At 42.9% G+C, this 23,014-nt stretch overlaps 1 protein-coding gene across 1 annotated transcript in view; it reads right to left on the bottom strand.

Annotated features, from left to right (window-relative positions):
• Positions 1 to 23,014, bottom strand: part of LOC310880010 (uncharacterized protein) — a 96,977-nt gene that overhangs the window by 19,688 nt on the left and 54,275 nt on the right. Inside the window, exon 8 of the mRNA XM_083795128.1 lies at positions 20,325 to 20,437. Coding sequence (XP_083651254.1) covers positions 20,325 to 20,437 — 113 coding nt within the window. The remainder of the gene's footprint in view (positions 1 to 20,324; positions 20,438 to 23,014) is intronic.

The raw sequence follows: 23,014 nt of genomic DNA on the forward strand, positions 1-23,014 counted from the left end.
TAAGCTCTTATTCCTATTATTATACCTGACTACACGCTCCAAATTGTGGTTTCTTTTCCCACCCTGATCTCACTTGAATGATGTCAGACAGGGATAGGGAGACAAATACAGAAATGCAGTAAATGCCAAAGCTGGAACCAGCAACTCCAAGAAATAAATATAATAAGTACATAGAGTGCCAAGGCTGGATACAGCAGCCGAGGAAAAAGGGAAATGTAAAACTTTCTTGGCAAGGGCACATGGATTCATCTAGCTGAAAGAGGCACATTCCAGCCCACACCATTGTAAGCAATAATCTATGTCTCCCTTGAGAAAATACAGATGTTTGTAATTTTTTTGATTTTTTTAACTGCTCATATGAAATAACCTTGTTGTCTTGAAAAATTCCTCTAGGACTTGGTATTGCAAATGTTACTTCTGTACAAACTGTAAACTGCTGACTCAAACCAAACATACAAACAAAATTGCATTCAGGACAATTTTGAAATGCATTCTAATAATAAAAATGTACTTGAAGATTAACTGAGGCTAATTAATTAAAAACACATTCACAATAGAAAAGATGTTATTAATAAAGAAATTGCAACCATCTTTCCTTGCCCATAACAGCGTCTTCCTCTTTTGCATCATCTATTTCAGAATTTTCTTTGCAGAAATGATACCCATGAAAACTGAAATAATATTCTAACCCTTTTATTTCAGCTGAGCTAATACTGAAGTAACTTCATTGTCCTTTAATCAGATGTTGCTGATTTACAGGAGTGTAAGTGGTTGAAGAGTACAGTCATCACATTCTTAGCGAGGCTTACTGAATTTGGCACCAAGTCCCTCGCTGGCAACTCCTATGATCTGGGGCAAAAAAATATTTTAACTGAAAAGGCCTGATTCTTCTCTGCTTTCCACTATACATCTACATCTGCATACGGTACCTGTCAGGAGCAGCCCTTCAGATTTTAACATCTTGTTGATGTGAACAGCTGTGTGTTCTTGAGCACACTGGCGAAAAAACTTCAATGTGCAAACACATTTTAGAACAGTGAAGACTGAAAATTTGTGTGCTTTCTCTGCATTAACCAGGTCTCTGTTTTGATTGTTCTCTCCACCTCCATTTTCTTTTTCTTCCATTGGCTTACAAGCGCCATAGATTCAACTTCCTGGCTGAAAGTCAGCCTTTACTTTTTCATCTAGGGAAGATGACGAATTGGAGAATTTAAAATACCTCTTCACAGAAGGGCCCAAGAGCACAAGAGTCACCACTCAATCTGTCAGCCTCAGAATTCAACCCCAAGGCAGTCACTGGGGAGATCTGTCAAATCTGCAGCTGCTGTAAATCCTCCTGATGTTGTTGAATACTGCCAATTTACATTAGCAGAGAATCTGGCCCAAAATTTGAAGTAAGTCCAGGATAGACCTAAACGGGCTTATTTTTTTAGTTAGCACATTTAAAGAAGGGCAAGCCTTTGAGCCCTCAGAGATGGTAGATGCCTCCTCAAGATTAGATCATGAACATCAAGAACATGTCAACTTCTGTATGGACATGGATACCGACACTAGTAGCACACACTCCCACTGAGTAGTACGTGCATCCTCTTCCATAAGCATTGACAACAGCTACAAATGAATTCTAGTCCTTTCTTTGAATGAGCCCTAAATGGGCTGAGGTGGCAGGTAATTCTCCAGGTAGCTTGTAGATGCTTTGCATTGTATTCCCTTTTATGTATTTCATATATGTTGTACTTGCAATACATATCTCTTCACCTATAGGGCAAACCAGGAGGACACAGGTGAACAGAGAAATGGTCTTCCTCCTAATGCCCTTCATTATCTTGCTACCTCAAGCAAATTTTAAGTGTTTAATCTTTTCTACTTGAACACTTCTCTGATGAACCCTCAGTGATCTCCTTAGCAAACAACTCTATTTTTTCATTGATCACAGAATCAACATGCTTTTCCAAATTTCTCATTTAAATGTACCTGTGCTTAATTTCAGGATTTAAGTCTTTTCATGCATCACCTGTCTACCTCTGACACCTCCTCCTCCTGGCTTGTTTTTTTTTCCCCCAAACTCTCAATTATTCATATTATGGTCTCACCCCTAAGTCACATAGGAAATTGAAAGTGGCCATTTAAGATACACTATAAAAACAGGACCACTCCTTCCTGCTAAGAGGAGACATGGTTTTATTGTTTCCCAGGCTCTGCTGTGTCAGCAGCTCGAACTGGCAATTATAAAAATGAAGTTGCCAATGTTGGTAAAAAGTCACTTTCTTATGAGTGCCTAATTATCTACCAGTAGGTCTGGGCCCAGCCCTCAGTGCCCATTCCACACATGGGTATTAGCTGTGACAAGTGGAAATTTTCTTATGTCATATTTAAACAGTCTTGCGAATAGAAATGGAGAACAAGTTCGAAAACACAAGGAAAGCAAAAAATTCCGATGCAAACTTTTTTGTTGCCAGAATTCATCCCCTTCAATTTGTTTCACCCCCTAGATCATCCATTACATCTAACAGACTCACTTTTCACATAAACTGCATGTCCCACTGGTGTAAGCCCCATCAACACATCCTCAGCACAGCCATTTTTCTTCTTAAAATTAGGATATATTTAAGAATAGAAGAGATGCAGCTGCTATATTTTGGGTGTATATCCTCGTCCTCCTCTTTGGCCCAACACTGATCCATACCCTGAGCCTCATACCTGGAAAGCAAACACTACCCCTGCCAATTGAGTTCCAGATGCAAGCAGATGACTGGCCCAGTGGTACACAGTTTTTGAAGTATTACAGCCTTGAGGTCCCAAGCTTCAAAATTCTGTGTTTCCAAGACATCACTCACACAATGATTCTAACTTTGAGTGCACTTCTGGGCCCAAACCTCCTCTAACCACCTCCTTCTGAAGTCCAACTCCCCACAGAATGGCAAGGAAATTCTTACCTCTCCTTCCCAGCCTATTTCTCTGCAGTGTCTTACACATGCCTTTCTGACCTCCTCACACTTGTAAGCCCTAAGATGTTCCATTTTACTGGAGTAGGTCTTCAGGGCAAGGCAAGAAAACTAAGGATGAGAAAGTGAACAGACATTTCTGAAATCAGTAACTTTTACCCTTGAAGCATGCAGATATCATAGCTTTGCCAGCCAGAGCAGCAAACACCTCTCTGGTGGATCCCAGAAGAGCCTTCTCCACATCCTTCATGGGTTTAACACTTTCAGACCATGAGTCAATAAATGTTATATATTAAAAAAAAGCAATTATTAAGGTATATAGGGAACCACCGGTAATAGTCACTGGTAATAGTCAGTGCACAGTAATGTAAACTATATTCGAATAAATTGAATAAATTCAGGTAAAGTAACAATGGCTTCTCAGTGCACTGGGAACTCAGATGTTTAACAAACAGGGGCTGTTCTCTATTATGAGTAACTGGCTGGTTGTTAAGACCATTTTTTTTGTTCCTCATCAGCAATGGATTCAAGACAGTTTAGGTCCAAACCCAAGCAATCCTGAAATTCAGGGAGCTTGCATCTAAGATTTAAGTTCAATTCAATCCTGTCTTTTTATTTCCTTATATTTTAGTCTATCTTTAAGCATTACCAGGGCCAGAATAACTATTTCCAGGATCCAATTCAAAAGGGAGCCCTCAAGCTGCTAAGAAAGGGATTTACCATTAAATTACTTCCTCATCTTCTAATTTTGCTGCCGAATGAAATCTGGGCAGCTGTTGGGAGTTTCTTCGGGGTCCTGATTTGTAGAGTTACAAAGTGAACATTGTGTTGCTTGTACACAACTGCTGTAACTGAACGCCTGTCAGACAGTTCTTATTCAAGATCGGTTATCCATCAAAAACTAGAGAGATACTCTCCTTCCTCATTATGAGAAAACTTGTTTTTCTTTTCTGAATTTGTTGCATGAAAAAGCCTGGCCAACAACTGTAAAAACTTAACTCTCCAAGGATGAAGAAAATTGTCTACTTATTACTTTGTAATTATTTGAAAGTTTTGGATGAAAATACCTTCAGTCCACTGTCCACATTTCATCCTGGCTGACAAAGCTGGCAGATGATCCGGTACCAGGAACAGAAGAGTAGGAAACTACTTGGAAACAGGCTAAATCTGGAAGAGAAGCCTTTGAAACCGCAAAGGAGCCCCTGATTAAGTGGTCACTCCGAGTATTCGTGACTGAGTCAGGTTAGAAGAAACAGAACAAAAAGCCACCTCTTTTGGGACTTTTATTGTGGGCTGAACTGAACCCAGGATAGGGAGTTGTCCTCACCCTGAGGGTGCCTTACCAAGTCTGGATCTGTGAGGACAAAGGGGAATGGGAAAGCCAAATAAACAAAAAGTTCTACTATATAGGAAAGAAGAACAGGGAATTTAATCTTACTGTTTTAAATTTACTTCAGTTTATATCCTTGCACCTCCGTATTGAGGCCTCAGAAACTCTGGCTACCACACAGGTGTTTGCATTAATCACATCTCAGCAATCCACTGTGGGTGCAGGAAAAAGGTATGGTGGGTAGGTCACTTGGAGCTAAACTTAAATATTGGTTCCAGACCCTGAATCCAGAAAGTTCTTGAACATCGCCTGGAGTTCAGAAAGGCAGGTCAAGGTCTCCTCATCCTCTCCATTCTTCTTCTCAATGCCATGAGCAGCACTCGGAGAAAAAACTAAACTGTCAAGCCAGGTATGAGCAAGAGGAGCCTTAGGGGCCACAGCTCACCCCCGAGCCCCTTCCCACCGATTAGCACATCTCTCTTTGTCATCAGATGCAGTTTTCCAGTCTCCGTCCAGCTCCCAGTGCAGTTGTATTTCCCCCCCAGTCTGGCAACTTGTCTCAGCAAGTTACACGGACGCCCATCGCAGCTCAAGACAAACACAGAGCAAGCCCACAGCTTGCCCTGGGGACTCTCTCTTCCTTGTTCAGTCGGCAGATTTCTCAGTTTTGTTTTCTCATTCCCCTTTAATCTAATGTTTCCCACGTATCAGCACTCTCACACAAAGCCCTCTCTTTCAACACTCTCCATCCAGGCTCGCTGCCTCTCAGTGCCCACAGGAAGCCTATGACTCAAACCAGATTTTACAGCGATATTTGTCTGGCTCCAGAGAGGGTCTACCTCTGCTCTCCATTTTCTCTTTCAGATGACAGGGACAGCATCTTGTGAAGTGACCCCTAAGTACACTAACATGGAGTATTATAACTAATAGCCCTGAATCCCCCATCCCAGTTCCAGACACACAGATTAGAAGCCAGGCGTTCACACACGTACAAACCCACACTGCCATCTCATTTGAGGAACTATTCTCACTTCTTTGCAAGCCATTAAAGCCCAGCTGCTTCTCCAGCATCTTATTAAATGAATCCAAACTGTTGCTAAATTGTGAAAAACTGAGGGAAATTTGGACTCTCAAAAGTTTCTGCTGGAAATAACACTGAAGTTCTACCCATAGCTTCCTTTCATTCCTCAGGCTGCTGTAGGAATAACCAAAGCAGGGGTAAAAAATGCTATTTTTCATAGAAAAAACATATTATTTTTTTGTGTGTGGCAGAAAAACCTCTTGTTTCAGAATTGAATTGGCCAGTGTCTCCCCGTGACAAAGTAAAAACACATTCATGACATGACATTCATTTATTTTCAAACTGTTCACTTCCAGTTAGTTCCATGGAATATGGATCTCATTGAGCGGAGTGGAAAACAACCCAAGTATCTTTTGGAAAGAATCATTTTATTACAATTATGGGGTTTCAGAACGGACTGAAATCTGATGACTTCCGAGCAAAAGGACACTAAAGCATTTCCCTCCAGGGAATTAGCTTTTGTTTAGGGACATTCCAGGAAAAGAGCCTGAACAGATATATTCTGTTGGCTGTAGCATTTTTGCAGACATAGTTCTGAATGCCACTAATTGAGGGGGCCCCAAAAAAATGAGCCTATTCCACATGAAAAGAGCAGCACACCAGAAGATATGCAACCCAGAGCTCCATGATGAAACTACTATGAGATCCTATTCAGCTCTATTTTGCACCTTCCATATCCACCAAATTTTACCACTGCACAGAAGAGATTTTTTTTCCATGAACCAAGACTAAACTCAAGTCTTGCTCTTTTTTTTTTTTTTTTTTTTTTTTTTAAACTTTCCTTCAGTTACAACACTTGTTTTTCAGAAGTTATTTTGAAGGAAAATCAAACAGGGCCTCAGACCTATTTTAACCCCCCCCCCGCCTCCAAGTGACCAACACACCAAACTTTCTGCATCTCACTACCAGAAAGAGCCCTTGGGGCTGCTGGGTTGACTATTCTTGAAAACATCTGCCTATGGGCCCACAGATGTGCTAACCATAAGGTCTTTGACCCTTTGACACTCAGGAAGAGTAAGTTGTCTCAAAACCTGACTTCACCTTCGTAAGAGGCATTCATCCTTTCTTCCAACGGTACAGAACGTTTCACTCAATGAGTGAAATAGTGAACATTAAAAAAAAATAAATAACAGGTTGTATTCTTTCATCTCTTACAATTTTGCCTTTGCATGCATGAACACCACCTCCACTATGAGGGCTGTGTGTGTGCACGGTTTTGCTGGTGGTTTTGTCAGCAGATGTATCAGTCTGTCAGCTCCGCTGTTAGAGAACAGCTTAGTGCTGCCCTTCATTTCTCACTTTTCAATTTAGGCAAACCAGTTTTACCAGGACTAAAGCTCAGAAGCTTCTTTCTCCCAGTTATTTAACCCAGTTACTGCAGACAAGAAACTGATGTTCCTTATCAGACGTATTGCTTTACCTTTTTAACTAATTTCTTTAGAACTCTATCAGCACACAGAGGGACTTCCCCCACCCAAAAATAAAGTCAATAAAGGAATGCCTGTACCTTGTCACAAATGTTATCACCCCATCCTTCAAATACCTATTATCTTCAAAACGTGTTAGGAAGCTGACCCTAAGTCACCATTAACTGACAGATGGGCTGCATCGCCTCAAGTTCAAGAGCAAGTTTGCAAGCACCAGCATACGCCAGATTCAGGCTTGCCCCAGGCCACGTTTTATTTCACATGGTGGCGGTTTCTCTTTGATTGGACAGCACAATGGGCTCTCTGTACAGCCAATGAGTTCTGCTTTTCTGGAGATAGCTATGTCTCCAATAATTCGAAGAAGAAAAAAAAAGAGCAACAGCTGAAATCCAGATGACTGGAGTACTTTGCAAACAAAGACAGATTGTTGGAGGCCAAATGAGACTGATCCTTCCTAGAAAGATCTACAAACAAGCAAGTGCTGCATGGATAGATGCTAGATTAGGATTCAAATGAGGATTTCTGCATAGAACATAAATCAAACTTTGCAATGCAAAGTGTTCGTAGAAGGGTAAAGCAGATGTGGCATGACTGCCCCAGTGTTCTGCTATGCCCCTCATAGTACAACAGTTCTCCGGTTTGAGTGAAATTTGGAGTTCTTCGGATTGTGCCAGCTCCCAGTCAGCAGGTAACTATGGTGTTTCCTGGAGATCAGTACCTATGAAGGCCCAAAATCTCTCTCTCTATATATATATATTTATTTTTTTAAAAACAAAGTTTAATTACACAAACTCAGCTCCACATCCTAACCTCTGGCTTCAGTCTCCCAAATGACAGGCCTCTGACACAGAATGAAAGGGAAATCTCCCTCATCTCCAGCACTCCCAGGCTCAGCTCTTTGGGCTTCCTAATTCGAAATGTCACATTTGTCTGCCACACCTCAGAAGACTTCCTTTTTCCTTTCCAGCTGCCACTGAACAGTGCTGGGAGTAGGCATTTGACCAGTCCCTGCAGGCAGTGCCTTCAGTTACACACCTGCTGCACTGACTACAGAAAACGCAAGCTTTCTGCTATATTTGGTAATAAAAAGCGCACAGAACCCACTCACCTAGACAGCATTAACAAAGCAACTTTATGCTGAGGTGGCAAAGTTGTTTGTGTGAATCTGATTTGGTCACTTTGTGCACGTACAAAAGAAGCTGGTTTGCTGTCACACGGTCCTACACACCCCTTCCTCAGGAGCCCAGTGTGCAGAGAACAGCTGGAACCCAGCACCTTTGGGGAACTCCACATTCCGGAACTTTCCCCCACCAAGAGCTTCCTTCCACAGGAAGCCACTCATGCAACCCAGAAGTGAGCCTGTGCCCTTTCTTCCTTTCTTACTACATCAGGTAACAGCAGACTTCGAGCACTTGTCCTCAGCTGACACCCTTTGCAGTGAGCCCCTTCGTCCCCTGACTCTGAGAAGCCACGGCCCCAGCAGAGAGGATGGGGCTTATTAGCACCGGCTCAGTCCTGCTGTCACACAGCAACACGTCACCAAGCCAGTTCAGGATGTGGGCACAGCTCACTCTGCTTCCAGCCAAAGATCTGTCGGATGGAGCGTCCAAATTGCTGTCTGCATAAAAATTACAGCTCCTCTGGACTTAGTTTGGGGCTGTAACCACCAGACTAACACCACCAACTTGAACTGATCAACCCACAAAGTAAAGAACACACCATTAATGACCATCCACAAGAAATCTAGTGAGACCTTTTGGGGCAAAGGCTGGCGTAGACTCCAGTGCAGCTGGGTCGTCTTCAGCTGCCTTCTAAGGGCGTCTTCTTGTATCATCTGCACCCCTGGGCCTTGTTCCAGCTCAAAACATACTCCTGCCCCTCTGCCCCAGGGTACAACCAACGTGTGCCTTAAATGAAGCAGAGATCTTACGCAAAGAGAGAGAACTGAACCATGAAAGACATTATTGCATACTTATTCATAAAGTAGCCAAATGGAGCCTTACTGTCCTATAGGGCATACATGCTGTAGATGAGGAATTGTGACTTAAGAAAATTGTCCTTCCTTGAATTTGTCCCCTATATTAGTCAGAAACAGTAAACAGAGATGTAAAATACATATATATATATATATATATATATATATATATATATATGTTTGTGTGCTTCAAGACTAGATTTTGGAAATCTACCAGTAGACCCACTACATCATACAAGTTTGATGGGTCTCCATTTCCACACACACACACAAATAGCCACATATACGGCACTTCTGCGGAGACAAACACATCTTTCTTTTAGTTACTGGAGCCCTCTCAAAAACGCGCCTATAAATCCTCCAGGAGCGGGAAGGAGTTACAATGGAAAGACTGATGGATCTGCAACACTGCAGCGGCTCACACGCTTCGATTGTCATAACAGCTCCTTTGTGGACACAGCGCTCGCCGTGTGGCACCGAGCCTTAAACACACATTTTGAACTGTCATATCCAATACAGTGGGTCCTGGTGGATAGTTAAAGACAAAGGAGAAAAATAAAGCAGAATAGAAACATGATGTGGAAAGACTCACTTCTTGAACAGCAGAATAGGAGCTGTTGTTGAACATGGTGCCTGATGCCTAGTATGCTCTCCTGGCCTTGCGAAGATAAAGGATTTAGTAACACAACCTTTGTAGGTTTACTTAGTTGTATGCTCTGAATGAAGAACCAACATTATTTGGAGGCTCCCCTTCTCCTTTTTTTTTTTTTTTTTTCTTTTTTGTGTTGTCAAGAGTAGAATATTCTCCAGCAATGCAATTTCCAGCTGACCTATCTTGAGGGCACATGGAAACAATAGGGAGAGATTAATGGCCTAGGACACTTTGAAGAGAACAATGCCATGATCTTGGGATGAACTAGAACGCGTAAAATGTAGCAATCTTGGGGAAAAAAAAACAGTTCTGCAAACAGAAACCTTTTCCATGGCTTATTTAGCAACGAGCATAAAGGAAAACGTGTCTGACTGTTTTGATTTAAAATTTGCTGGCTATAAACAATAATTTTGAAATAGCGTGAGTCAATATTATTTTTCTTAAAATGTGACATAAGGTTTAAAAGCCAAGTTCTCCTCTGGATGAGGCTGATACCAGCGTGATCAAGAGCAGAATTTGTGTTGATTGCATTTGGCGCCTGGTGATGCTCACCCATGAGACACAGTGACAAGGGACTGTATGCGGAACTCCATGAATGAACAGTTTTGATCTGCAAACAGCTACGGGTTGTTCCAAGTGGAAACGTGCTTTTATTATCAGTACAGAATTACTCTGCGATAAATAAATCATCTGTATTGCAACTGAAACATTATTCCATCATACATTAAGGAAACATGCAACCTTTCCACTTTTCAGTTTATTTCGTTCTGGTGTATTTTCCAGATTGTTAGGTACCTCTCCAAGGATCTATGAACTAGCAATTGGAGGTTAAAAAAAGGCAAAACAAAAATACCTTGAGATTCATGTTATAAAGAAATCCCTCCAAATCACAGTAAAACAGCTCTCATGGAACACAAAATCTCTAACTAATCAGCTTAAGTCGTGTTCCCTCTATATTCCCCAAAACTCACCCTTACAAAAGTGTCTGTGAAAAAAGGTAAACTTTACAGAAGGCAACCAAACCTAAGCATGGACTACCCAAGAAAACCAATGTTTTCAAGAGTCTGGCAAAAATGCTTCCATAACCTCTGGAACAAGTCATGCACAGCTTTCTATAGCACTGAATCCTGATGGTCGATCACTCAGTGTCACTTCAATCGTTTATGACACTTCTCTAATATCTCTTATAATATCTTCTTATGCAACTTCTGACACCTTTTCAGAGGTGCTACAGACTTTCCTCCTTCCCTGCTTTTCTGAAGCAAGTAAGAAGCCAACAAACACCACCTCTCTGCTGAATGTAGCTGAAATCAACCAAAAGGTTCTGGCAGGAAGAGGAAGCCTGACACACAAAGACAAGTGCTTAAACCATATTGCTTCAGAAACCTAGGTGAAAAACACTATATAAGAGGTTGTATACAAGGTTTCTCAGCATAGATACTTCTGCTTATATTAAACGTGCAGAAATGAGAGAAAAGATCCTGAAGTGTTTTTAAGTTAAGACTGGAAATACTGGAAAGCTCTGAAGTCAGAACAGCTTCTGAGGTTCTGCTGCTCATGTGCTTTGCATCATTTACCATTCAAAGCATTAATGAAGACAACAACAGAGCAAGAGGAGAACCCCAGCAGACACAAAAACATGGGCCAGATGCTGATATCCAGCTGTTGCTGATATCCAGCTGTTGCTGATATCCAGCTGTTGAGGCCTCCTGAAAGCAATTGAAATCCAGACCTAAATGATCAGCACGCTCCCTTCGTCTGGAGCACAGATATCATCGTCCCCTGATCTTCTACTTGCCTCTTCCAAGTCCAACAGACTGCGTCAGCTTTATCTAGATGAAGCATGAGCCAGCTTACCATTAACTAGGTGCTGGAAAGATACCAGGTTTATTCTTCCACTGCACCTGTTGCGTTTGCATAGTGGAGTTCAAGGCTATTTATGCACTTTCCTGCTGGCTTTTTTTACCCATGCTAAGAGACTCCAACTGTCACTCAGAAATGCCTTAGAGTAGTCAGTGGGTTAGGCAGACACACTACCTTCAAGAACTCCCCAGGAGCAATGAATTCCCAAACAACTTCATCCGTTTCTACCATTATACCCTGTGGAACAGAGTTATACTTTTTATACAACCTACCATTCTTGCAAAGGAACTAAAAAGGAGAAATAAAGTAACATTGGGCTTACTTCAGCTCCCAAATCCCTGCCAAGTCTGGGTGCTCACTTCGCTAGCCTCATACACCTCAAGAAACAAATTCCTTTCAGCAGTACTGCAGCTCGACACACAAGTTGCGGGGTGGGCTGCAATTCCTGACCATCCAGCACATGCTGTCCATTTAGGATCTGGAACCAGTAGCAGGAATTAAATAAAGAACATGAACAACAGCAGAGACAACAGACAGAGATCACCCTGCAGTTAGGAAGACAAAGGCAAGGCCGGATCCAGCATATTCCCAGCAACACCCCAGATACTGGCTTACACAGCAGCGAGCACCAACATCCCTTTGGGGCTTTTGGCTTTGGGGACAGTAGAGCCGTGACCAGCAGATGGGTGCTTGCTCAGGGCATGCTGTGATGGAGGGGGAAGCCATGAGGGTGGGTACAGGTTTTGCACTGTGTGGGAAGGTGAGCTTGACGTTGACGCTTGAGAGGAATTTAGTTGGATGCAGAGCCAAGAGGCCACACTGGGTGGAGTGCTAAGTATACAAACTCAACCTGTAGACGAATGCCTTGCCTCATCTGAGGATTACTCTCTCTGGTGCAGAACGGTCCCAGCCCCATCTTCAGCTCCATGCAGCTTCTCCTCTACTCATCCAATGAGCACTGAATTAAACAGCCACACCAGGCAGACACGAGGCCTCAGCATCATACAGCTCTTAAATGAGAAAGCTTGCTTTTAAACAGCACAGTGTGATTACTTCAACATACTTGGCATAAGAAGGAACTAAGTTGAGGCATTTGGTGGTTATGGAGAAACATATGGCCTTATTTCACCATTTTTTTATTTTTATTTTTTTTTAATGGCAAGCTTTTTCCTTCCTTTTGGGGATGTTATGACTGGAATGTACAGATTTCATGAGTTTGTTTTCTTCTTCTGTTCCTTGGACATTCTCCCTCAGCTGCTTTTTCCATCAGAGGACTTGCAGAACAACTTTGAGTGCCTTGTTTTCTATGTGAGTAAATATATCCTCTGGCATCCTGCTTAGCAGAGATGCATGCTCCCTCCAACACCCAGACTTACACACATTTAAAACAATTAAGCCTATTTATCTCCTAAATTGTTGCCGCATTCACTTCCGGCTCGATGCACTTACATGCTTGCAGAGATCAGCTCAACCACATTGGAAATGGATCTTCTCTGCATGTGCTTAGAAAAAAATAAAGTTTAAGTTCAATGAAGATAAGACTTGGCCAGAGCCAAAGGTTCTGTGCCTTCCATTCCATTCCAGCACAGAAAGCAGAAATAAAGGAACACTAATAAGTAAATTGAACATCCTGGCTGCTTTGGTACGTGTGTTCCCTGCTCATTTGCTTTATAGTGCCTTGGCTTGCTACTCTGTCATGTGAACAGTATCGAAGAAAGCCAGATCCTTTTTACTTGGAAATTGATGATGTATGTACCCAAGTGTTGATCCAACTGTCTTCATGGCCCAGGAGTAACATGTTTATCTTTTACCTCCCCTCAAGCTTCTTAATATTAATAGGATGGGTCTGCACAAGACCTGGCATTTATAAATACCTTCAACTCAAGCTTCCTTTTCCAAGGCTGCCACGCATTTGAACATAATCCCAGGCCAACTGTTTCCACATCCAAGCATCCCACCCTATTCTTACTTTTATACCACTTGCACTGCTTATTGTAAGTTTCTCCTGGCTGATTTCCCAGAATATCCTTTGCCTCTGGCAAGATAATTGCACAAGACTAAAATATTGTCGCCACAGACCTTAGCTACATTATATGCTGCTGTCAATACAGCTGGGGAGGGGGGGAAGTCTGTGGGACAGAAGTGCTAGGTCCTGAAGAACTAATTCTTTCATAGTCCAGAAATCACATGGTTTAAAACAGTTGCTCCAAGATTTTGGTTTTGGTGTTTTTTTCCCTCTCTCTCCTGTGTGGGTTTGTGGTTTTTTCTATCGTTTGTTTTTTGCCGCTTGTTTTCATGTTTTTTTCCCCCCTTTTTTTTTCCCCTGGGGGGAAAGTTCAGGTCTCATCTACCAAATGCGAAATAGTGAGCAGGGTAGAGGGGAGTCAGTGTTTTGTCAGCAAGGAAAAAAAGCAGTCTTAAGAGAAGTGGAGATTTTCCCACTCTTCATTTCATCTAGTTCAATATCTACTCATCTCCTGAAAAGGCAGTCAAATGGAAAATTTTACGCTGATGTCTTAAAGTATTTGATCCACTTACACTACACCAGCCGAGAACGAATGTTACCAGCCAAAATGCCAGCTGATGACACAGCAGAGACCAAAACCTCAGGTCAGTGACCTTTCGTGGGCGCCACAAAAAACTTCAGTCTTCCTCCCAAAATTAGAGGGTGGGGATGCTGATAGACAACACAGGCATGCTGGCAGGCAGCATCTGAGAGCTGGGAATTTCAGCCTTTCTTGGAGACAATACATTACCATCAGCCACACCTCTCTGCAAGGTGGCAGCCACCAGCTCCTGTGACTTCTGAACCTTGCCAGAGTCTGGGCTTCACTTTGCCTTCTGCCCTATTAAACACACATGATTCCTCATCTTCTCTGAGGAATCACACTGGTGATGGGGATCGCATTCCCCAGCATAAAGTTAAGCTAGTGGTAGTCCCACAGGCTTCTTTAACTCATGAATTCCTCAACCTACTATTGTGAAAGTCTTTTTATACTGGTGTTGTGCGCTTGTATCTCCCTACCTTCACCATTACAAGATGCTCAAAAGCTGACTCTCCTTCTGCCAGGCTAAAACATGCAAGTCCATCTTCCACAGAAGAAAGTCTGTTGGTTTAGAGCTCCTGGTGATCACAGTTCGGTCTGGTGTTAACGCACTAGAGCTGGGTCACTATCAGCTCTCTGCATCCCTCATCCTGTTATCTCAGAAAACAGACCAAGTTAATTCTGTCACGCACAGATGCGCACACTGGCATTTAAAGGAAAGCACTTCACGTTAAAAGCAGAGTTTAATTGCAGTGGAAAAAGAAGTGGTTTGCTTCAGCAGAAATCTCAAATTTTGAAATACCGAAGAGGAACTTGTTATTCAATGAAAAGATTAAACAAAGAACAGTGATTGCCACACTGCTCAGCAGCTGATCAAATGTGATTGAACTCTGTCCAGGAGGATATTGATTATAACCGCTTGCTATTCACTTTGAAATTAAAGAGGTTGAGTTCTACTCTCAATTACAACACAAGCTTCAGTGAAATCACTTTGAATTTGTACTGCTGTCACAGGACAGGGCTGCACACACCCTGACTCTGTAGTTTTCCTCCCCGGTGTAGCTCCTCTCACGTAGCCCATGGCTGAATCTCCGCTGCTGAGGTTTAACAAGTACTGAATGAAAAAGGCAATTCTTCAAATACACATTCAGGAAAATGTTAAGAAACTAATAAAACATCCAGTAAGTCAGAAGCACAAGCTTTTTGGTGTGTCAGAAAAGCAAGTTTTATTTGGAGCTTGGGAAAGGAAAATATAAAGCAATTCCATCGGTTGGTAGAAACCCAAAGGACAGTTCTATGTTAATACCCAAATCCAGAATTGCAAATTACACTACACAGTCCAGCATTGCTGGCTGGACTGAACAAAGCACAAACAGGAAAAAAAAACTGAGTTAAAACAACTCTCACAAAACCCAACAACCCTTATTCTTGCTTTACTCATCCAACATGAGCAACACAGCTGAGGACAGTATTTCAACAATCTGTGTAATTTTATCTTTCCTGTGTTCTTCTACTTTGGATATTATGTGTCATCTCTGTTTGTACAACAGCCAAGTGCCTGATCCTGCTTTCTTTGCCAGCCATACAGATCATAAATCAGAGAGCACAGCTCATAAATCACGTGCCACTGAATACTGAATCAAACTGAGACACCCAGAGACTCCACTTGGTAGGAACTACAGGACTTTAAGGGGGCTGGGGGCAGCTGGGGTATGCCCTGACATGCAGGAATAGGTGCAAACACAGGTGTCCTCAGCAGCAGGCATCCCCTGGTAGGGGGCCTCAGCCAAGCTGTCTGCAGGGCAGCTGGGGCACATCCCACCCTGCTCCTTCTCCCTGGACCATTTCAAGCCCATTTGTTGTCCCATGCCATGTACATGAACTGGGAATGAGACTTTTCCACTGTGTCCCTATGAGCCACTTCATAAATACCATTAGTGAGGGGAACGGAGCCTGTAAACATTCAGAAATCTGTGACTAACAGCCTTGTGCTTTCAGTGACATGAAGGTTTCTTTCAGTTTTCTTCTAAACCTATACTTGCGTGAAGGCAACTAATTCACAAACAGCCCAGTTCTGCTCAGCAGAGCACTCTAAAAACATCCTCCCCAGGCTGTAACGTGGCCCTCAATGTACCACAGCTGCTCACAACACCCAGCCAGCAGGGCTGCTCATGAGCACTCCTCAGTCCAGGCAAAAATGAGCCAAATCATCTTAAAAATCAAGTCTTTACCACCCTTTCCTTTTCCATCCATGGCCTCTGCAGTGCATAAGGGAGCACCTGTGCAGATGTTGTGCCTCAGCTGGAGAGGACCACGCAACGTGCAGCTACAAAAACCATACACAAGGGCCACCAGGAATGGGCTCAGCATCCAGCCCGCACCCCTTCTTACAGCTCCTTGCAGCAATACATCTCTGGGTGTGGGTGGGGAACATGCTTATGCTTTGGGGAAGAGCAAGCTTGGAGTGACTCAGTGTTGTTTTTGGCTGTTTTTAGAGACATGGGGAGGAGAAGCTAAAAACATCCCCAGTGAGCCGGGAAAGTTTGCATTGTAGGTCTTTCTTAGAGCCTGACCTCTATTGTCCTGAGAAGTGCTGAAATACATGGAAGAAGGTCTCTTAGAGAAGGCCCTACGTGATACTGGATGGTAGGAGAACGAGAACGATTAAAAAGCTGGAGACATGGGCACAAAATCATTTGCAAAAAAAACATTACTTTCTCCCCAGAAACCTTTACCAGGCAATGGACTCCACCATTCCCGTGCACATTCAGCACCACGCACATACACACCCCTTTCTACTTGTGCACCCATACAATGATCTCAAGAGAGCGAGGCAACTACCTCATGGTAGTAACACGGCAATAATTCTTACCACTACAACCACCCCACTCCCTCCACATCCTGACATGAGCTATACAGGGATATTGTACGGACAGGGAAGATGCAAGCTCTGAGTAGTGTCCAGATGTGCACGCTCCCACCATGCTGCCAGGAACAGAGCCCACGTGCCTCAAATCTTCTCATGCCCTGCTCAAACTGCTCTGAACCGTAAGGAAGAAAATTAAAAACAACACACTATAAGGTAAAACATGCCAAATTCCCAGCTGGTGGAGCCCCACTGAAACCTGGGGAGTTATGCAATATCAAAGTGGGCCCAAAACTGAATATAAATAATATTTCCGTAAGTGAAGGCATAATTTTGTTCCCAGTAATCTTTAGTGCTAACCAAGAGCCAGAAAACTCTGTATTTGCTTGTGATTCCTTCCTGCCCTCCCCTCCCTCCCCAAGTTCAGAAGAGTTTGGATCTATGGGCTTGGTTCAGTTCTGAACTCGGATTAGGAAAGTGCTAACATTACCTCAAAGGCTGCCAACAGAGGTAATACTGAAACGCATGCACTGTCCTCAGAAGGTTAATCTCCAATGGTAAGGGAATTAGGCTGAGGCAAAAAATGACTCTACTAGGAAAAGAAGTTCTGCTCCAGCTGTCATACGGAGTTATATATATGAGCAGGCTTACTGTTAATCAGTATTTTATTTGGGGTTTGAAATGGTTGGGCCTTCAAGATTTTTTTTTTTAAAAGTTTTGTTATTTCTTTTCAGAGGCTGAATCAAGCTCTGCTCTGCACCTATCTGTCAGTTACACAAGGGACTCATTTGGAGCTATGCTGGTTCATTACTGGAAACGCAGACCTTCCCTCTGCCGAGGCGGGCTTCAGAACAAGAAGTTGGCTCCCTCGAGATGCACAGAGATACACACGCTTCATCCAAGAGGTTTCAGAACCAATATTCAGAGGCTTGAAGCCCAGCTCCTGCTGGACGCTCAAGGGTGAGAAAGCCCCAAGAACAACTTCTGATTTGACCCCATAACTAAAAAGCCAGGCATAACGGTAATCTTTGGCCCTACCTGGGCCCTTCTCAAAGAGTGGCCAGCTGTGAAGGAAAAGCACAGCGCAGTCTCACTGAAGGACAACACAGCAGCTGAGATCCTCCGGCTTTTGTGGCAGCTCCAGGAAGCACCCCACTGCCTGAAGACCTCTTTGAGCTCCCTCAGCACACAGCACACGAGCTCACCTGCGCCCTGTGATGTCTGACAGACACCTCCTGCAAAGCACTGTGTCTAACCAGCAAACATTTTCGTGCTTTCAGTCAGTAAGCAGAACACCACTGTCACCTTTCTCAGTTTCTCTTGCAATGACTACTGCAGGGCACAGGCCAACCAGAGGCTTTTACATCACATTGTTTTCAGGACGTCACATAGCAGGAGCTACATGGCTAAAGGCCACCACCATGGACAAGAGACACAGAGTGGGGCCTTGCACACTTGAGTTGTGTCCAGCTGAAGTGCCAAGAAGTCATACCCTCTGTGCATGGGTGCTGGCCAATGCATTTGATGGGCTGGCCCCAAGCACTGCAAGACCTGATGTCCAGCTTAGCAGGGGCCCACGTCCCACCTAAACTTTGGTGGGAGTTTTGGAAGCCAGAAGAAAGAGACAGCTGTTTCCCCTCCCCTCAAAACCCCATCATGTTGCATACAATGAGCACAGACATCTATGACAAGCTGCTGAAGGTTTACACAACATTTGGGGTTTTCCCACCTTACATATAGAGACAGCATCTATATCACACGACTTCACTGAACCAAGGTCATTCATTCATTCATTTCCCAACAGCAAGTTAAACTCAGCTGAAGATGATGTTCTGGTGAATTAAGACCAAAAAAAAAAAAAAAGCATGGTTTAGCCACAGTCCATTCATGACACACTCCTGAAGCTGAGTGGGAACAAAACAGAGCCTATAGGATATAGTGTAAGATCTGCAGGTTCTAGAGCATGGGTGAGACCCTTCTCACTCTACAAGTCAAAACACAGTACCCCCAAACACCACCACTCCATTTTCTTATCTCCCTATAAACCGTATAGAAATGAAAATATGATGGTAGCTGATAATCTGCACTGCAAATAAACCTTTTAGAAAACAAACAAATAAAACAGATCAACTGTTTTCTAGGTGCTATGTATCCACATCTCAAGATAGTTCCCAGGAAATAAGGGACCAAGGGAAGGATGAACCAGAGGAACTTAGCTCCTGGAACAGATCAGGATCAGAACAAAGCAGCTAATGAATGGGAGTGGAAAAATGGGAGTAAACTCCTGGTGTAATACCAACACATGCCTGTATCCAGCTTGCTACTTGATTGCAAGGTTTTGCTTTAAACTACTGGTTTATACTGAAGAAATCGTAGAGTGCATACAGTTATTCTGGGTACGTACTGTGTAACTAATTGCTTCCAGTACTGGATAAACACTTCTAGATGCACAGAAGAGATGGCTCTTGCTCCTTACCTTGTTTTTCTTAATTTTTATTATCAGCTAGCTAGTAAGAAAGAACATTAAGTAGTAGCAACAGTACAGTGCTTTCCCGCAACAGTATTCTGAAGATGACACACTCGTAAACAGTTCCATCAAGTGGGGAACAATAATGCAATTTGGCAGAAAGAATCTTAGAAGCCAAGTTACACAGAGAAATTATTGTTAAAATTACATTAATCAAAACCAGTTAGGAAAAGATGAGAGGAAGACTCTGGCAGAACATGTCTGGGATGTTACCAATTAAACTTGTTTTTCTTCCTAAAAGGCAATAGCATTCTTTTTAATTAGCCTCTGTCATTGTAATTCTAACAGTAACCCACAGCACAATTACTATTTGAGCTACTTGAAAACTTAAAGCATGCACCCAGTTTCTTTTAAAGACTCCTAAGTGGACAAGCAGTGTGGCTGTGTAGGGATGAATGAACAATTTACTTTGTCGTTTCTGAAGCTAATTTATAGCACAACGTCTATTTGCTACAAACACACACAAAACTCACATGCTGAGAAGTTGTTCTAGGAATAGCCTAAAGCTATCTACACCATAAGTCACCTAGCTAGGGGTCAGAAATAAATAGAAAGATGTATCTTCCCAGGTTTAGCATTCATGTTCTCTGTGAAGCAGCACAGCGGTGTTTACGAACCAGCAGAGAGCTCTGCACACACTGTGGCATTAGATGAGCTCACACCAGCAAAGGCACACGCTGACACAGCTCCTATTGCTGTTGATGCCATTGGCACTGAAGAAGTTAATGCCTGTAGGCTGCAATGCTAACCCCAGCTTGGCTAATCCTCTGGCATTATTACACTTTGCAACAGGAATGCTCAGCTGAAACGAGATTAGACATCTTAATGGCATTAACGAAAATCTGACCTATAAAAACTGCTGAAGAACACAAACGCTGCATTTTTCAAGTTCTCTGGCTAAAACACTGAGATTCTTCTTTGCTCTACCGATGCAAGTTCCGAACCAGAAGTACAAGACTTCAAACCTTCCAGAAAAATCTGTGATTCTGACAAAGAAGGCTCATTAATAAGTTACATTTTGTCTCACTGAACTATAGAATGAACTAGATTCCAGTCTTCGTAGCTCTTTGCCTTTTCCACCACCAAGGAGGCATCGCTTTATTTGTACTCACTGTGGTATGCGCTGTAGGACACAGGGAGTCGGGGAGAACAGGCAAGGTGACAGTTTGATAAGCGCTGCTCTATACAGCATGTGAAAATCTCCAGTCACAGCTGATAAGACCTGCTGTAGAAACACATTAAAGCAATTATACACTAAAGTTGTGAAATACACCTGTTCTGGCTGATAATTCCTTTTATACCCTCATTCTGGCCTACCCTCTAGGCCAACAAGGAAATCTGCAGTGTTTTCAAGTTTCTTCTTTTCTATGGAAGTAAGTCATTGCTAAAAAGGCTACAGAAAACAGAATGCATGGCACAATGATGTATCTACTCCCCAGCTTTTTCAGTGCTTTTCCTACACCATACAATTAATGCCTTCTCCTTAGAAAAGGTGATCCTCTGAAACCCATTAAGTATCTAAATAAGGCTTTTAAAATCAGCTCTACAATGCAAACGCTCATGGTGGCAGCTTTTGGCTAATTCTTATACTAGGGCAAATTTCCGCATGGTCACTCTTACTTTCCTTCTGTCATTATAGAAGGACAAGACAAACCAAGAACATGGGTAAGAAGAAATGGCAGACACCTCTTTTGCCTTGACAAAATATATCCCCTTCCCTCCCACCAGCGAGATGCCACCTTCCTGCACTCCCAGTACAAAGTACAAGACAAAAGTAAAACAAGTAGTACGAGATATAATGAAGCACATCAGAGGACTGAGAGAAGGATTCAACAGTTCCACAGATGAGAAAGTATCTCCAGTTACACTAAGTAGGGTATGAGAGAACCACCCTCAGGCTCCAGGACACAAGCCAAACTTTAACCACCAGGAATTCAGAGGAAAAATTCTCTAGGTAATGATACCTGTAATTATTTAACAGGATTTTACACCTTGCTCTGAAGCATCTGGTAAAGCATAGCTCTGGGTGGAGTACCTACCTTGACCAACTTGTTCTAAAAGGGTGGGCGTATTAGGCTTTCGCCCTACAAATCAGTAGCATGTTACATACAACACAGGCTGTACCAACCATGCTTTACAGCTTTGCATATTCTAGTCATGTGTCATTTCCATTACACTTTAGTAGGTACGTTAAAGTGTCCCAGCTCTTCTACAGAATACAGTTTTAAAATAGCCCAGCATAAGACTTGTGGTATGCTGGCAAACACTACGTGTTGGCAGCCAGTCTAACATCACTGCTGGCAAAAACAGGACACCTGTTGTCAGTATTCTATCAAACACGATCGTTTTAACACTGGGAACGGTTGGAATGGTTTCATAAAAACCTGTTTGATGTTAAATTAGCATCCCAGCCAACCAGCAACTGAATTAAATCTTCAAAGTGTCGATTGACTAACTTGGTGCAGACATGAAAAATTTAGATAGAGGTGAAACGTATCCCTGTTAAGACTAACTATAAATATTTACTTGTAAAAAAGGCATATGCTGAAAGCAACATTTGAAAGACACCCCAATGCTGCAAAAAGGTATTTCTAGTGAAAACCCCAATGAATGAAAGGGAATCACTAGGAAAGCCTGCTGGAGCAGTCAGAAGAACATTAAAAAAGCCACGTCAGAGATTGAAGTCACAGCCCCAAAGCTCCTGTTACTAATCTGGGCACCAATTAACAAACAAGAGGAGTGGAACAGCCAGAATCCCAACAGCTAGGCTGGTTCTGCCCTTTCATGCTCTCCTAGAGTGCTTTTTTCTATTTCCTTTTGGATACTAGCGCCATGACTGTTTGTCTGTACGAGTCAGCACGATGGTTGCTCAAGAGCAACTTCCAGCTAAAGCCAAAGAAAATGAGTGTGTGAGATGCTCTGGAGAACAGGCACACTTGGCAGAAGTGCCTTGCATCAGCTACTGCAGCGAGAGGACGTTTGAAGGAACGTGGCTCAGGCAGAGCAGGAACACCCTGTGCACCGCACTTTCCATTGCAAGGGATGCCAAAGAAAGCACCATTTATTTATAAGGCTACCCAGTTAGAGATGTCCCCCAATGCCAGCACCTAGAGAACCTGCCTCTTCCAGTACGTACATTGCTGCAAAACCACCTAATGCACTGCTTCCAGAAAGAACCTAAGAAAGGAAACTTCTGATTCAACTGCAGAGGTTGCAAAATACATCACCACTGATGTCATCGTGATCTGTCAGTTATGTGGAACTGCCCAAGACTGCCAATTCTTTCTTAGCATTAGAGTTATATTAAACAAACTCAAAGCCTGTTTTTTATAGGAACTATACTTAAACCCCAAGACTCAGCTCAGACTGAGGATGCAATGAGGTACTCTTGAAAATTAAACCCTTAATGTAAGGAATCTCTCTCACAAAAACAGAATGGTTTTGGAAACGCATGAAAAGAAGAGCAGCAGAAAGAAAAAGCTTCACTATTCATCTTCCCAACCCAATGAAAGCCTCGATAGCATGCCCTTGGTATAGCACCTAGTATCTGATGGGAACGATCACGTTATGTGGCAGAATCAGTTCCAGTTCCTCCAGGCACTGGATGTCACAGGCTAACACTCTTACTGCCATCAGCCTGAGCTGGTACCCTGTGGATAATGGCTTGCAGAAGCAGACTCAGTTAGAGAGGTGTAACCCAGTAATGAGTTCACTCATCTCCACGTTTAGGTTGGCACGGTAAAAGCTAAAATCAGCGCCTTGGAAAGAGCTCAAGAGGAAATACTGTGCAGAAGGGTAAGAG

Source organism: Anser anser (assembly GCF_964211835.1).
Source record: "Anser anser genome assembly, chromosome: 12".
NCBI classification, from domain to species: Eukaryota; Metazoa; Chordata; class Aves; order Anseriformes; family Anatidae; genus Anser; species Anser anser.